The following is a 17,063-nucleotide window of genomic DNA, read 5'->3' on the forward strand; positions in this document are numbered from 1 at the left end:
TTCTGTGTTGGAATTTGTTGTTGTTTGTTTTTGTTTAATAATTCGGTTTAATAATACCGTCATTATACCGGAGACTGAACGTAATGAAACACTAACAGAAAGCGCAGAATGTATGATATGAATATGACAGGCTATTCGGGAGCTTCCACCTAAGAGAGAAGAAGCAGTGCGACTCATCAAAAAGGAACAAGCTGTATTTATTAGATCTAGATAATTATTAACTTTTTTTTTCTACACAGACGAAAAGGATGATGAGGTGTCCCCATGAAGGAGGGGATCAGAGTTTAAAGAGATTAGGTCTAACAGAACAAGGCCTACATCATCAAAACTACAGTATGTTGTTTTAATCTCGAGAAGAAAACACACCTGAATCATTGCATGTTGGAGTTTGAAAACAAACACTAACGTTAGAAAACTAAATTCTAACACACCAAAACCAACATCTCTTACCTTGTGTGCTTGACCAGGCTAAAAACAACGCGATCAGCCATATCGAAGTCGATTTAAACATTTCTTCCCCTCTGCAAATATCAGACAAAGATGATGATTGCTGATATTGGGGCCATAGTCTATTGGCGTTTGCAAATTGCTCGTTGTAAATGTTGCCTGCATTGCTCTTTACACGTCAGCTTAGTGAACGCGTTGTTGTCCCTTGCCTTGTTGGTGCGCGCAATACGCACAGCTGGACCTCTCTTGCTCAGGGAGCTAGGAACACTTTCATATTGAGTAAAATCACCATCTTTAATTGTCCACGCAATTTGTCATCTAATGTCGCTTTAATTTGCTGGATTTCCGATAAAATTAACGTATCAACTGCATGAATTATTATTCCCTTTATTAAGCATTACAGATTGAAATTGCATAATTAGTAGGGTGACTATTAAAACCACTGAACTAAAGCAGAGCTAACTAGAGCCCCTACTTCGGTGGTTGTAGGGATGCGCGCTGATATGACTGCGTGTGCAATGTGCGCGCGCCTTCGCGCAATGTTCTGGCCACGAGACTCGTTGCTATGATGACACACATAGCATACGTGGTGTTTGTTGACAAAGTCAGGGATGCCTCAGCCTAGAACCTGATTGTGTGGGCTCAAAATGTCTTATTTTGCTAATCATGAGGTCAATTTCCTACCTGCTTCTTGTAACAATCATCCACTTTAACGGCAGCCAGGATTCACGCGTGGAAATAAATGGTAAGTTTATGATATTTCACTTCCTTATGAACGATATTTTAAGTCCCGAGATGGCTACATTCTGATTTTGCATCTTATAATCATAGTAAGGCGGCCATGAACAGAACAGAGTGGAGGTCCATAGTCGCCAACCTTCGGACTGAAGACGGCACTTAAGAAGAAGAAACTTGCCTGTAGAGTCTATTGGCATTGTCGGCCCGCATTGAAAGAAATGCAGGACGGTATGGTACATTTTTTTCTAAAGTTAGGATTTGCTGCGCAGTCACGACGCCTCGTCTTTTGTTTATATAGCTCAACTCCTTTATTTCTTAATCTGCCACGGCTTTAAAGGGTGGTCTAAATTGATTTAATTTCTGAAAGTCATTTTGTTTACACATGACTATAAATGAAATAAAATATAGCCAAGACAAAGTGTTCAAAATCTTGCATAATAAATAGTCTATACTAAAGCTTTATTTGAAAGACATTTCATGCATAGACTCTAGTCTGTCTATGACTCTGTATGGTAGCCCTACTACATATCGACCACCCTTATTGAAACCGACCGCGTATAATTCGCGCACTGAACACTTAATACGCACTTCTCTGCGCGCAAAGCACATAAAAATGGATTGGCTTTGAATGTAGATGAGGATGGTGTGGGAAAACGCGATAATTCACTCTTCATTAATGGTTTTAATCAAGGACAAAATTTCGAATGAATATTTTCACCGAATCGTAATGTCAGCACAATGTAATGTCTATGGAAGTTTCTAAAAGGCTTCTAAAAAGCTTCGTACAACACGGTGTTCAATACAACTCGGTTTACGTGCATTGTCAATGCAAAATCAGCGGTCGATCCTAAAAACGCGATTTACCGCGGGGAGCTGAAACGAGGCCACGCAAGTTCGTCGGCGATATTTTTGCACTGAAACTTCGAATCGAAAAGGGAACAACGGCATTTGATAGAGCTGGATTTTCTCAATCACGTAGGTCAAGTTTTTTTACGTGAATTTCAGTGTTAAATATTCTTATCAAGCAAATAAACATTAGGCGGTCGATTAGTAGTAGGTCCAACCCTACTTACCTCTCCATCGTTTCGTTGAGTGTAGTAATTATTAAACAATGATTTTGTAGGTCACTGAATGACTTTTCACCCTCGAAATGAAGCATTGTTTATTTCATGAATATAAACTAAAAATTTCAATGCATTATGAAAATTCAAAACAACATTATCTGATGTATGCATTTTGAAGAAAGAACAAATGTCGCACAGTCATACAATTTACTTCTTCTAGATCCATACCTTGGCCAGTGCCGGGACAAGTCTTGCTGCGAGGGGGCAGCATGCGTTCCCGATGATTTCAGTCCCCGGGAATTCCACTGCCAGTGTATCGGAGGATGGGTCGGAGACGGAATTACGAGTTGTGAACGTGAGCCCTCTCTGCTGATGTTTTATTTTCCCGTGTGTGTGTGTGTGTGTGTGTGTGTGCGTGTGTTTGCACCGAGGGTACAATATCGTCTGTTGAGAATGAGAAGGGCGTTAAGTCATCTTGAACACTATGGGTTTTGTGACAACTTAACGCCCTTATCATTCTCAACCGACGATATGGGGACCGGTGTACTGTGTGTGTGTGTGTGTGTGTGTGTGTGTGTGTGTGTGTATGTGTTTGTTTTGTCCGTTTAGATCTTTGAAGCTGTTTGCTTCGTTTGTTTGTTTTTTGCTTTGTTTTTTGTTTTTGCTTTTCCTGCATTTATTTTGTTTTTACATCTTTGAAGAAATATATGTTTCTCATGGATCATAATGTGGATACTGTATCAGAAGGGTGATACCTGAGGCAAGAATCCGCACTGTCATGACCGTCATGCAGATCAGAGACCTTTGGAAACGGAGAATTCGAAAACAACTGGTTTAAACATAATTATTTTAACAAATACTATGGAAACACGTACAAGTCCTGAAACAGGCTAGATTGTATTGCCGTAATAATCACCATAACTTGTCACTGATGAATGTTGTAGAGAACATAATCTCTCCAGGGCTCTGTTGCATAAAAAGATGCAATCCAATATGTGTCCAACATAAATCAGAAAATCAAACATTAGTCAGGAATTAGCAAATCAATTCAGAAACAGAAACTTATATTTGACTTTTTGCCTTTGTTTGATCTCGACTCTTTCATGCCACAGGACCCTGTTTGAGAAACCCTAGGCGTTATCAAAAGCCGAGTCCGAATACCACTACCAGTGGTTAAAGGGGCATTCCAAACAATTTTCATATAATTTCACATCTCATGTAGTACATAAATCGACAGCTCCATGTATAGATTTGTGGAATTTATTGTGGTCCTTGAGCAGAGAAACCAATACTTTGAAAAACCTTACAAATTACACTGAGCAATGATGATGACATCGGAGGCTCACATATTTCTGAAATGTTTCTAGCAGTGTAATTCCATTACAACACCGCTTGCATGCAAGGAAGTTCACCTGAGTGTAATCTATGCATGACTTCTTTTGTTCTGCTTCCTTGAGCCCCAACTCATGTATCCTACGGTGAGGCTGCCATGCCATCATCCTTGTTCATTGCAATTTATTATGAAATTTGAAAACATTCTTATTCTTCATCCAGAGCACTATAAATTCTGAAACTCTGTACTCAATATAGTGGCTACTTGTATAGCGCACAGGTCCACTTTTCAGTGCTCATGGCGCTTCAAAAATGAAAAAATATCATATATTTACATGCATATACATATTCAAACATTTCAACAAAGAAAAAAAAATGGTAAACAAAAGCAAATATATACCAAATAAAGAATACAACATATATCAATTAAAAATACAATATTAATCCAATATTAATGACATACAGCAATTACAGTCCTCAGTATGAAAGGAACAGATAAGTTTTAAGTTTGGATTTGAATGACTCTGTAGATGACAGTTCCCTTAACTGAAGAGGTAACTGATTCCACAATTTTGGTCCCATAACGGAAAAAGCACGATCACCATACCCATGTTTTACTCTGGGTGTTTGGAGTAAGAATGCTTCTGATGATGAACGTAGCCTTCGTGTCGGATTGTATTTTTGAACAGAATTACTTATGTATATTGGGGAAAAAGAATGAACTGAATGATGTACTAATAACAGAATCTTGAAAATAATCCTTTTTTCTACAGGTAACCAATGTAAGGAACGGAGAACTGGTGACATGGAATCAAACTTATTAGTAAAAGTTAACAATCGGGCAGCAGAATTTTGCAACCGTTGAAGTTTTGTGACATCTTTTTTTGAAAGATTACACAACAATGAATTCGAAAAATCCAACCGAGAAGAAATCAAAGCATGAATAAGTATCTCAGCTGCAGATTTAGACAAATATTTCCTTATGAAACTTAAATTACGCAACTGATATCGAACATTCCGTTGAATATGAGTTACATGACTTCGAAATGACATTTCCTGATCAAATATGACACCTAAATTACGGGCTGTTTTCGACGGAGTAATGCAAGTGCTACCGATGTTGACATGACATGACTGATAATCAACTTTGCTTAACATATGCTTTGATCCCAATAACAGAAACTCAGATTTATCATCATTTAGTTTAAGGCCATTGGATGTAAGCCAAATTTTCAGGTCTTGCAAACATGCTTCGAGTTTTACAATGGCGGATGACAATGAAGACACAGTGGGTTTAAAAGACAAATAAAGTTGTATATCATCCGCATAACAATGATAACTAATACAATGCTTGCGAAATACTTCATTAATTGGTTGCATATACAGAGAAAAAAGCAGCGGGCCTCCAACAGAACCTTGAGGTACACCAAACTTTGTCATAGTTTTACAAGAGGTAGAATCACCAATTCTGACATAATGAGATCGATCACATAAGTAGAATATAAACCAATCAAGAACAGTTCCTTTGATGCCCAAATATCTCAATCGTTGAATCAGAATAGCATGGTCGACTGTGTCAAAAGCTGAGCTCATATCAAGCATGATAAGAGCAGTGATGTTACCACTATCTAATTCTCTGAACACAATATCTGATAAGTTGACTAACAGTGTTTCTACACTATGACCAGGCTTGTACGCAGATTGAAATGAATCAACCAATTCATTATCTTGCAGATACATTGTCAGTTGTGAGAAAACAACCTTTTCGAGCAATTTACTTAAATAAGGTAAATTTGAAATTGGACGGTAATTTTTCAAACACTCCTGATCTAAGCCTGCTTTTTTCAAAGTTGGATGAATAACTGCTTTTTTACACACCTGTGGAACTACACCTAATCTCAGGCTAGCATTTATGATTCTTGTGATAACGGGTGCTAAAACTCTGCCACACTTCTTAACCAAATCTGTTGGGATTGGATCAAGTTCACATGATTTGTTAGGTGAGTTCTTAATAAGCTTTTCTATCTCATTAACAGTGACAGACTGAAACTCACTCAATTCTGACTTGACTTCACATACAATGTCATTTGGCTGTTCACAACGAGTTGGGAAACTCCGTTGGATTGCCACAATTTTATCAATGAAATATTGATTAAAACAATTGGCTAACTCAACCTGATCACCATGAGTGAGGTGTTCTGGTAAAGGAGATCGCTGTTTTCGGTAAAGTAAAGCATTAGCAACTTTGTACAACTTCTTTGTATCTTTCCCACAACCCGTATCCTTTTTTGAATGATATTGTAACTTAGCATCTTTAATCAAGGCATTTACACATCGCCTTTGTGCATGATACATCTGCTTGTGAATCTCCAGTTTTGTGGACCTTGACTTCCTTTCTAACTGTCTACGAAGCAGTTTTGCTTGAGCTATTTCTGGGGTATACCATTCCGTATTGGGGTGTATTGTGACCTTGATTCGTTTCTCAGGTGCCAACTTATCAAGGGTGGCAGCGAGTAAGGTGTTATACAAATTCACTTCATCATCAACATTATTAACTTGAGGTTCAGCTGATAAAAGAGACTTAACATGAGTATCAGCAACAAACTCTTGTGGGTTTACAGATTTCAAATTCCGTGTCACAACAAATGTTTTTTTGATACAACGTTTAGGAAGGTTCAATTCACACATTATTGCTAAATGATCTGATATACCTTCCACAACACCGGTATTACAAAGTTGTACAGTGTTACCTTTATGAGTTATAAGCAGATCTAATACATGGCCTCGATTATGAGTTGGCTCATTAATATGTTGAATCATATTAAAGGCTGACAATAATTCAGAGAACAACTTCGAATTCGAAGTTGATGAGTCCACAGGTATATTGAAATCACCTGCAATCAACAAGTCAGACGAGCAGAGAAGCTGTCTATCGAGAACATTAGAAAACTCATCCAAGAAAATCTGAAACTGTACTGAACTGGGTGGACGATATACATTGATGAAATGCAACGTTTTCTGCATATAATTCAGAGTCATCTGAATCATTTCAAATGTTGTAACATTTTTGGGGAATCTACAATTCTGATATCTAAATGACTTTTAAACAACACAGCTATTCCTCCTCCTCGTTTGCCAACTAATATAGTTGTTCAAATGTAAGTCTGAAAATCACCCGGAGGTCTCCTTTAGTGAAAACATGATAAATCAAAGGATTTCATCTGAAATTCGCTATGACCTAAATATAAGATTCACCGTGACTGATCTTCTCCTATTGAATTGAAGGGGTCGGTGCAATATAGTGCTAACCCACACAATAGTCATTTTGAGATTATCGCTGTTGAATCTTTGGAAAGTCCATACATTGTACATTAATAAAACATGAATGGATGCATTTTTTACCATCTTATTGGTTGAATTCAAATATGATATTTTCACGGAGGTTAGAGTGAAGGATAAGGATTATGAAAATGCATGTAACTCAATTTTGACAAAAGTGTGGGTTAGCACTATATTGCACCGACCCCTTCAATTGTTTTTACAATCTTTCAGCCCCGCCTGTGTATCTTGTCGTTTCACCGGACATGCCTTGCAACCAAACGCATCCCAACACGTGTTTCTTGGAGTCAGAGATTGGACAATCGGTCCGTCTGCATGTTCAGGCTCACGGCGCCCTCACCGATGTCCGTTGGAGGATTGAGTGGTATCGCTTTTACAGCGGGCTGTTGCCAGTATTTCACAGGTGAGCAGGTGTATTTTCTTATCACTGTAAATACTAGTATGTTATACACAGACAGAGACAGACAAACACACGCACACACACACCTAAGTCTTAACAAAATGTGTTCCGTGTCTGTGTGTGTGTCCCAAAGAGATTTTGTAGAAATCTCTTTGTTATATCCATCATTGATTGGCAATTCTAAGTGAGTTTTTTTTTTTTATCTTCTTCCCGTTTAGATGGTTGTAGAAAAAAGGGCAACAGACTGTCTACGTATACCGACAGTAAAATTTATAGCCTGTGAAGTCTATACTTCATGCATTACCAACAAGCATACATGTAAACAAAGAAACAGAAAAGCCTCTAAAAATCTTGTAGTGAAATGGAGACTCTCCAGTTGCTTGGTTGAAAAGATTGCGTTGGGATATCGTAATTCATCCAAAATCCTGCAAGACAAGGAGCACCAAGTTTCTGGACTTAAGCTTCACAGGCCAATAGACCAGTTCTGTGATGTATTCAGATTTTATGCATTCTTTGTTCACAAAAGTTGCCCTTAACGACCACAAAGCTTGCCGGGGGCTTGCTCTATATACCTAACAACAACTAAGTGAATTCCTGCCTATGAAACTTAATGGGAGGGAACGGGTGAATGGTATACTTCGTTACTATAGGTTGTAGGAAAAGAAACATCCATAAATTGTAAATATTTCATTGTCTTGGTTTGTAGGCATAAGAGAGAACACAATTCTTCAGTAGAGTCGGGCCATAAAGGCTATCGTCTTACATTCACTGTTGTTGTTTTCCCATAATGCAACCAAAATGATCTTTGCACTCTTTGCTCCAGAGTGATGTAGTTATGTTTAACTTTCTTGTTTTGGTGCAATCAGCTTTCGAGAAATCCTCGACAGCCCCGCATTTAACTATTCAGACGAACAGTCCAACAGGGAAGTCAATACCATAACAAGCCTCGGCGAAGACAGTTTCTACCCAAACCGATACATAGCCGAAATCCACGTCGTCGATGATTACGGCAATGGTTATTCTCAACAAGCTTCCGCCCGTGACGGAGATCCAATCGCAGTGTTTGATCTCACCCAGACCGAATGGCGGAGTCCATCTATAACCAGAGTTTACTTCGTTATCGAATCCATACCAGTTGGTAAGTGCATCTTGATAGCACGTTTTCTTAAATTATGCATATGTCATTAAAATGATGAAATTGAAAAAGAATCACCCATCGCATTATCATTATTATCGTCATTTTGATGGTACTATAACTCAAATCATATCGATTGCCACCCTCTAATGTGCAAATGTATTTGTGAGATTGCAACTGTTGATATGTATGTATGTATGCATGTATGTTCATCTTGGAATTTTCCACGTGTTGGACTTCGACTGTTGTAATTATTAGAAGAAAGAGTCGCAAGTAAAAATCATATAATATAAACATGTCGGAAGAAAGAGCCAGTGATATATCGTGCCTGTCAGTTGTAGCCTGTCATCTACTCCTGTGAGTCAGCAGATGAGATGTTACAATCACATTTGATAAAACTGTGTTAAAGTACATTTTCACCCTTCTGCATTATTATTATTATTTTTTTTACAATATTCAATGTCGCAAGTTCGGAGCCTGCATGGGTAATGTTCTAAGTTCATCGTGTCACCTCCGGCAACCGGGGAGAGCCTGCTGGTTGTGGTGTCGCTGTCGGGGTTGCTATACCCAGAGAGCGAGATAGATGGCAGGTTCGATTCCCAAGGGTTCCTTTCTCCGACGTGTTTGCTAAAATGTAAATCACCATTTGCCATCTTACAAATACATTTGTACGGAGGGGTACATTTTCAATGAAGATTCTATCATAGCACTTCACTCTGCATCAATAATTTTATGCTCTTACTTTCATTTACGTTGTAGTTGTGATTATCATTTATGATAATAATTATAATAATATAGACATCAGTAGAACATTTTCCTCTTTTTTTTTACGATTCAACAGAAATTGCACCTCATTTTACTGGTAATGTGGCGATGCTGGATTTAAATCGATACATCAGTTCAGACCAATCCGGACCACTTCACTTCAGATGGGCAAGTGAGGGCGCTATCGATATTCTTGGTCGACAAGATCACACTCTGTTGGAGGAGCATGACTCCAAGTTGAACCTGAATCGTCTGCGGGAGGAGCAGCTAGATGGTGCGATTAGGGGGATGGCTTACGGGAGGAACGGGCGAGTTCCTGGCAGGGTCCTGGTTGCCTCCTGCCGATTTAAAATTCAAGAAGGTTAGAAAAATGCCGGAAAAATGGGGGGGGGGGGGGGATTGTACCTGTTCGATGTTTGAACTCCGTAATGACGTGAAGGTGTAATGAAGAACTAATGGGAATGTGTGCCGTAGGTTCGTCGAGTTACATTCCAAAGAGGGCATAGTTTGTAGATAAAGTTGGAAATGCTGTGTTCAAAGCACTGTATTCCGTTTTATTGAACGAGGAGCTGAAAATTACTCCAAAGAATGTCAAAATTGTCTGAAGTGAATCAGTGAAAGGTCACAAAACATGTAAAGGACATTTCACTTGTTAAAGGGAAAGTCGGGACGATTTTCATAATTTTACATAATGTAGTATAAATCGACAGCTCCATGTGTAGATTTGTGGAATTATTTATTGTGGTCCAATAAAGCAGAGAAACCAACACTATGAAAACCCCAAAATGGATTACCCTGAACAAGGATGATAACATAAGGCTCATATATTTCAGAAATGTAGCAATGTAATTCCTATCACAATCAATACCGCTTGCTTAAATATGCTAACAAGTTCAACTGTGTAGAGTTTTTGCAGGCTTTCTTTTCTTTTCTTTTCTTTTGTTCTGCTTCCTTGAGCCCCCACTCATGCATTCCTATGGTGAAGCTGCCATGAAATCATTTTTGTTCATAGTGATTTGTTATACATTTTGAAAACATACTTATTCCTCATCCTATAATCACTATATAATCTGTAACTCTGTACCCAGTATAGCAAATTTACAGTTGTTCAAATGTAAAAGGGAGAAAACCGTCAGGAGCTCTCCTTTAATGTATGTTGCGTGCTGCTTGAAAGTTTCCATGTAACAATATGGATATTTTTCCAGGCAATTTACTGGGTGATATGCATTATTCCAAAGGTTCGTTAATCCGTAAATGAAATAACATTCGTCAGTTAGAAGGTTCGTTATTCCGAATGTTCGATATTCCAAAAAACACACAAATTCCCTATACTTAGAGGTTCGTTAATCCGAACATTTGTGGCGTCATTTCGAAGGTACGTTATTCCGCATCATTGAGTTGCAATTCGTTATTCGGAAGGTTCGTAAATCCGAATACTAGTATGAAAAGAAGGCATGTACAAAAGAACCTTCGGAATTACGAACCTAATACAATTTCCGGATAAATGAACATTCGAAATAATTAACCCCTTTTCATTTTCGGATTTACGAACCTTCCGAACAACAAACCTTCGGAATAACGAACTGTAACCCAACCTACAAACCATAAGATGAGACGTTTATGTAAGGGATGCCACTTGGTCGTTTAGTGAAAGTAGTAAAAGAGCTACTTTGATTTTGGCAGGATTGACACATCAGCAAACATCATCATGGCCGGCGGAACCGGAGGAGCCCCCCCCCCCCCCCCCCATTTTTGCACCATACAAAGGAATGCATAAGGTGTCACTACTTTCAGCCCCCTTTTTTTTACCCGGAAGTGCGTAAGTGGCACTAGCAAGAAATAGATAGAAACCTTGAAGTGTGAGCGCGGTAAGGTTATGTTTTTTTTTGCGCTGAAGACTTTTTTTTTTTTTGCTTGCTTGCTTGCTTGCTTGCTTGCTTGTTAGCTCATGAAACCCGGAAGTAGGCCCCCACTTTTGAAGACGTTCCAATGGTGGTGATCAGAAGCATGTTTACACGTTATCAAACCACATACGTGTAGTGTTGACCATCTTGGCATGATTGTGAAGCCTCTGCTTCACTCCTTTGATTTTTATTTGTTGAATATTACTTTATTTATTTATTTTTTTCACTTACTGTTTACCTATTCATTTAAGTGTTTATTCATCTATTTATTCATTTATTTATTTATCTATCTATCTATCTATCTATCTATCTATCTATCTATCTATCTACACGTATCTATCTATCTATTTATCTGTTTTTGCAACAAAATAACCTTGGTCTTTTTATAGGAAAAAACCAAGTTTGCAGCGGGCCCTTTGCCGCACGAGTATGCAAGTGTCGGTCTGGATACGTGCAGGATGGAACAGGCTGCATTGGTAAGCTGAATTGTCACAATATAGACCTACCTATGTCTTTATTATACCCAGCAGATATAGCTGTTTGAAAATCCTGAATTCTCGGTAATACGTCCGAATTGTTAAAAATGTGGTCGGTACCTTTTCTGACGTTCACAGAATTCAAACCATACTTCCACAGGGTCTGAAGAAGAAGTACCCCATCTACGACTCGCCATGACATGGACTGTATCTCCCATTGTTTGTGTGATTTTAATAAAGGAAAGTCTGGTCGGTCTGACCAGAAAGAGTACAATTTTGCAAACACAACAGTGAAGATTTGATCAAAATGGGTAAAATTTTGCGAAGTTTCGCTTGTTTTCACGAAACAATTATTCTTAAACATAATCTGAAAATAGTGAGTTTATGGATATCATTGCCTTACAACTCGCCATGTATTTTGAAAATAAGATCTTGACATTTTCTGCTTTTTCGTTCCAGCGCGATTATGCCACAGTTTCAAACGCTAATGTATCTGACTCGCCATTAATTTGAAGTTATTCAGCCAGGAAAAACGTAACGTTTTTACACTCGAAAATTTGATTTTGCCATTGCATTTTTTGACACGATCAGTGGAAAATTGTGAGGTGATGACATCAGCTCACTCATGTGCATATTCATATCTACTGTTCGAGAACCGTTTTATAAAAATTAGCGAATCTCTAAAATTCTGTAGCTTCCTTACGTAAAATCCGATTTTGCAGAAAGTGTCACTGTTGTGCTGCATCAATTTACTCTTTCTTCTTAGAATTAGTAGTAACTGGTCTGGAATTCCTACAAACTCTTTCATTTCTTTTTTTTTGTTAATACAAGTCAATTGAATAGTGATGCACGAAGAAGGGCATAAGGTCACCAGATTTGCTCTTTACAAGTGGACAAGTTTTCATCTATTCTGTATTCATTCACGTCTTATAACACACTTGCACATAGACCTCGAATATCCAGCAAGGAAAAAAAAAATCATCGGTGTTACCTTGGCCTATTTTGTATATATTTTTTTAAATGATTAGGACATCAAATCATCTCATCCCAAGTTCCACGTTGATTTATACTGGAATACATGAACATATTATGCGATTCCGCATTTACCAGCAAATCCTTGCCACTTGGCGGCGACAAAATAATGATAAAACTATTGGTATATATATACAGTACAATGGCAGAGCGTCAAATGACCTTGATGGGGGTGGGGCCTTGATGGGGGTGGGTGGGAGGGGCTAAGGAATCTGCAATAGCAGTGGCATTGAGAAGCACTAAAGATGATTGCTATGAAACACATAAAAGGGAAAATGGGGTAACGGAAACCAGGGGATAACATAGCTTACTGGATGTAACTTACCTGGAAAGTACAATCGAGAAGTCAAAATGATCAGTATCAGCGTTAATTAAAATCAACCCATGCCCAACCGACTATAATGCAAGACCAGCAGGCGGTTAGATATGCATTGTGATTGCGGTTAATGTGATTGATCACAGAGTTCGTTAAATTTCTGCTCTGTAGACCAAGAGTCCCATTAAAGTTGTTGGTAATGTAGCTGTGCGATCAATCAATATGGAAGAGATTTTGACGACGCCAATAGACAGCAAAGTTATGAATCTCCGAACAACGTGGGCGCTGTTGTTAATCAATATGAAGACGGCAATGCCATATACCAGTAACTATCAATTTAAGGTTATAATTCACAACCCTACAGCCAAACAATTTTATTACCTGCTCACACACATGAACAAGAAATCACCATCGCCAGTTAGGCTAATCGCCTTTTGGAATATAGTGCCCTCTAATAGCAAAGTGTTTTAAACTTTCAAATGTGTAAGCAATTTTATTTTATTTTATATCTGTTTCGGCATACTTTTCATCTACTTGTTAACATACCTATTGGAAGAAACTGAGAAATCACCCCCCCCCCCCCAGCTCAATGATTTGTATTCATTAAGAGCTGTATACACTTGACGACATGGTATTTAGCTAATGTGGCATGGCAGATTATTACGTAAGACGCACTTATTGCATTGCAAACTCAATAAAAGCAAATGCTTTGGAGCAAACATCAAGGTATTTCAACGTGAGCAACATTAAACCATCTTGGCCTATACAGTGTGCCAAAATCATGGACATGGTTACTACTGTATGAAGAAAACTAGGAAACGTGATACGCTTTATTCATTAGGTATTTCTTGAGCTTTCATTTCAACAGATGTACATAGTACGTGTATAGCGTAGAAATGTAATTTCTGATTTCATCGAGAATGAAATGTATAGTTTGAAGATGGGTTTCACATTCTTGGGACTACTACATATAGGATGTACATAGTTTTATATAGTTATAACAGCAGTATAGTATCGATGATATCGTACAATCAATATTGTCGGTATTAATCAGTAACTGAAGGTATATGACTTATTCAGAAAATAATTTGTTTCACATGTAACAAGTAAATAACTACAGAGGGTATGAGAAGAATGCTTATAATTTCACAATGCTGTTTTTGTTTTGTCGCTTGCTTATTGTAGGCCTAAATTTTCTTTAATATTTTTTGGCCGTTGGAAAGCTAACTGTAATACTGCGAAAACAAATCATTGTGAGCAGCCACGCAACCATGACACCCGATGTATGATCAATGCATTCTTTTGTGTCATCAAACATGTCCGTTTGTATGAACATATTCTAGACTTTTATCGAAACATCAACATTAGCTGAATATGGAAATTATTCTTAATAACACTGGATGAAGTGAAAAAAGGCACCCGAAAAGCAACAACACCGTCTAGTTACTTTGATCGCATAATGACTTAAGACCCTACGATATAATAGGCAGAAGTACTCTGGCGTAGGTAATGGAATGTCCCTTTGGATGTGTTTTGCTATGGAAAGCCTTTTGGCATGTTCAGGTTGTCGTAATGCGGATCGCAGCAGGCGAGCCGTTGCTTATTGTTGGACTTCTTTTTTTTACATACTTCTCGAGGTTATTAGTGTCTGTAGCTATCATTGCTTTCAGCTGTTGTGCACAACAACAAATAATCATCAGCACAGATAATCATTTTTGACTATTAACTTCTCCATTTGCGCAGACATCAACGAGTGTCTTTTGACCAGTACTATGTGTGCACCCGAGGCGGTCTGCGTCAACACGGAGGGTTCCTTCCGCTGCGAGTGTTCGCGGGGCTTCGCCGGAGATGGCATCACCGCCTGTGCGGGTGAGAGCGAGTTATGAGAAACATCTAAAATGACTCATTTATCACAGACCGCATCCGTTTCCATCCCCCCATTCCCTTTCTCGGGATTACAGCGTTGCAAGTAATCACCAAAGGCACGTCATTTTATATGTATGTATAGCGGATGTACAAATATTTGACGTCCCAAACTAAGAATTGATACCCTGGCGTCAAGACATATTTCCTTGTTCTCCTCACAATCTTCTCCGCCTTCTCCATGTACTCCTTTTTCACCATCCTCCACCACCCTCCCCCCCCCCCACCCGAAGATGTTGATAAGGGAAAGTGGACAATGGGCACGATCAATTAAGGGGGTCCTCCCGCCCCCACATGTCAGACCGGGTATTAATTCAACTTTGTGGTCACGTACGTGAACTAACCTTGAAATCAGAGTGTACGGTTTTAACCTAACCGATTTATCATTACAAATAAAATCGTGTCTACCTTCATCTCAGAGAGCAGAACAACAACCCAAACCATCGCATGTAAATTACATTTTTTCTCCATTAGATACAGTGTCTCGTGTGCCCGGATTTCACTCAAAGACACTATTTAAAAGAGAGATATGTCTCATCAAATCTGTTTATCACAACGGAGTCGATATATAAAATGAACACACACGCACACACAAACAAACATACAAACCAACGATTATTTTACATTGTGTTCTGAGCGTCTTTTTGTGAAGAGTTGATTTTGTCCTATTCGCATCCACGAAAGCCGTATGTGTGTGCGTACATGTGTGTGTTTTTTTTATGCGTAGTGGAAGAGATTGGATAATTTCCAACAATCTAAAGCGGGCTTTATTCTCATCATTTCTATTATTGTAGAACTTCCTGCTACATGATTATAGATTCCACATCACTTAAGATATGTATAATTGCAAGGGCTTAAATACATTGATAGGAAGACAACAGAAAATGTGCCTAAAGATATAAATACAATACATAACACAAGAAAGAAAAAAAATAAGACAGATAGACAGACAGGGACATACCAAGAGAGAGAGAGAGAGAGAGAGAGAGAGAGAGAGAGAGGGAGAGAGAGAGAGAGAGAGGGAGAGAGAGAAAGAGAGAGAGGAGAGAGAGAGAGAGAGAGAGGAATATGATATGCAGCGGTGATTGATACTTCGGTGAACTCTCAAACAATTTGGACGCCCCCTAACCCAAAGAAACGCAGAAAGAAGAAGAAGAAGAAGAAGAAGAAGAAGAAGAAGAAGAAGAAGAGAGGAATGAAATAAACGGGTAGATTGGAATCAATTTCTGAGGGCTAGATATCAAAACAACCACAGCATCATATCACTAGTATGTCAGAGAGCAGACGAAGGAGTTCTAATTTGGCGGAGCTATCGAAAACTTTGGGAGATCGAATTTCAAGTGACAGAATGGCAGCCTATTTAGAATAGTGGGGCGAGATACCATTGAGCTCTATCTTTACAGTCATGATACAACGATATGCAAATTCACATGGCTTCTCTTCTCAATGAAAAATGAAACGGAATTGAATCTGCACTCACGGGGTTCGCTTGATATGAGTACGCACTCTTGTGCCTTGAGGGAAAGAAGTGAAGATAAAAATGGTGAAAAAAGAATTAAAAATATCCAGACCTCGCCCTGACAATAATATGTCCAATCAAATTTGTCTGTCATCGGTTGATGTGGCTCAGGCAGGATGGATGAAGGGGGCGGGAACTATATTATGTTGCAAATAATTGTGCGAAGTGTGATGATATGTAGGCTAAGCGTCATAGCGTTGACGCCATGGGTTTGACTTGTCTGTAAAAACGATAGAAAGTATCATAAAGAACAACAACAACAACAGAAGCAGACAAGGGTTCTTGTCTATACTTCACTGTCTCTGCCATGGCAGAGAGGTAAAATGGGTTTGCAGCAGCCCAAATTGATCGCACGTCATGCCACACTGCCATCAACAACACACCTAAAGTACCGTGTGCAATGCAAAGACTGACAAGAACAACAACAAAAGAAATATGATAAAGAGGATAAAGCAGAACAAGTGCAAGAAAAAAAAAGGAGGGAGGAATAAGATGGTGATGATGAAGAAGACATGTCTGCTGACGGAGGATAGTGGATTTAGTGCTTAGAAGGGGGGGGGGACGAATCCTATGTTTACTCAAGCAAGGGTTTATGGGATAAAGGCTGAAAAGGGCGTTGGGGGATCTCGAGGCCGTTGAACTCTACAGTGATTTCACATCTACCGTAGTTTTT

The 17,063-nt window shown here is 38.7% G+C and overlaps 1 protein-coding gene across 1 annotated transcript in view; it reads left to right on the plus strand.

Annotated features, from left to right (window-relative positions):
- The first annotated feature begins 1,062 nt into the window (after positions 1 to 1,062).
- Positions 1,063 to 17,063, plus strand: part of LOC140238880 (uncharacterized) — a 60,767-nt gene continuing 44,766 nt past the window's right edge. The window contains exons 1-7 of the mRNA XM_072318777.1: positions 1,063 to 1,192; positions 2,470 to 2,604; positions 7,134 to 7,323; positions 8,187 to 8,458; positions 9,297 to 9,581; positions 11,514 to 11,600; positions 14,692 to 14,817. Of these exons, the coding sequence (XP_072174878.1) occupies positions 1,114 to 1,192; positions 2,470 to 2,604; positions 7,134 to 7,323; positions 8,187 to 8,458; positions 9,297 to 9,581; positions 11,514 to 11,600; positions 14,692 to 14,817 (1,174 nt within the window). The 5' untranslated portion in view covers positions 1,063 to 1,113. The remainder of the gene's footprint in view (positions 1,193 to 2,469; positions 2,605 to 7,133; positions 7,324 to 8,186; positions 8,459 to 9,296; positions 9,582 to 11,513; positions 11,601 to 14,691; positions 14,818 to 17,063) is intronic.

Source organism: Diadema setosum, chromosome 15 (genome assembly GCF_964275005.1).
Source record: "Diadema setosum chromosome 15, eeDiaSeto1, whole genome shotgun sequence".
In the NCBI taxonomy this organism is placed as follows: Eukaryota; Metazoa; Echinodermata; class Echinoidea; order Diadematoida; family Diadematidae; genus Diadema; species Diadema setosum.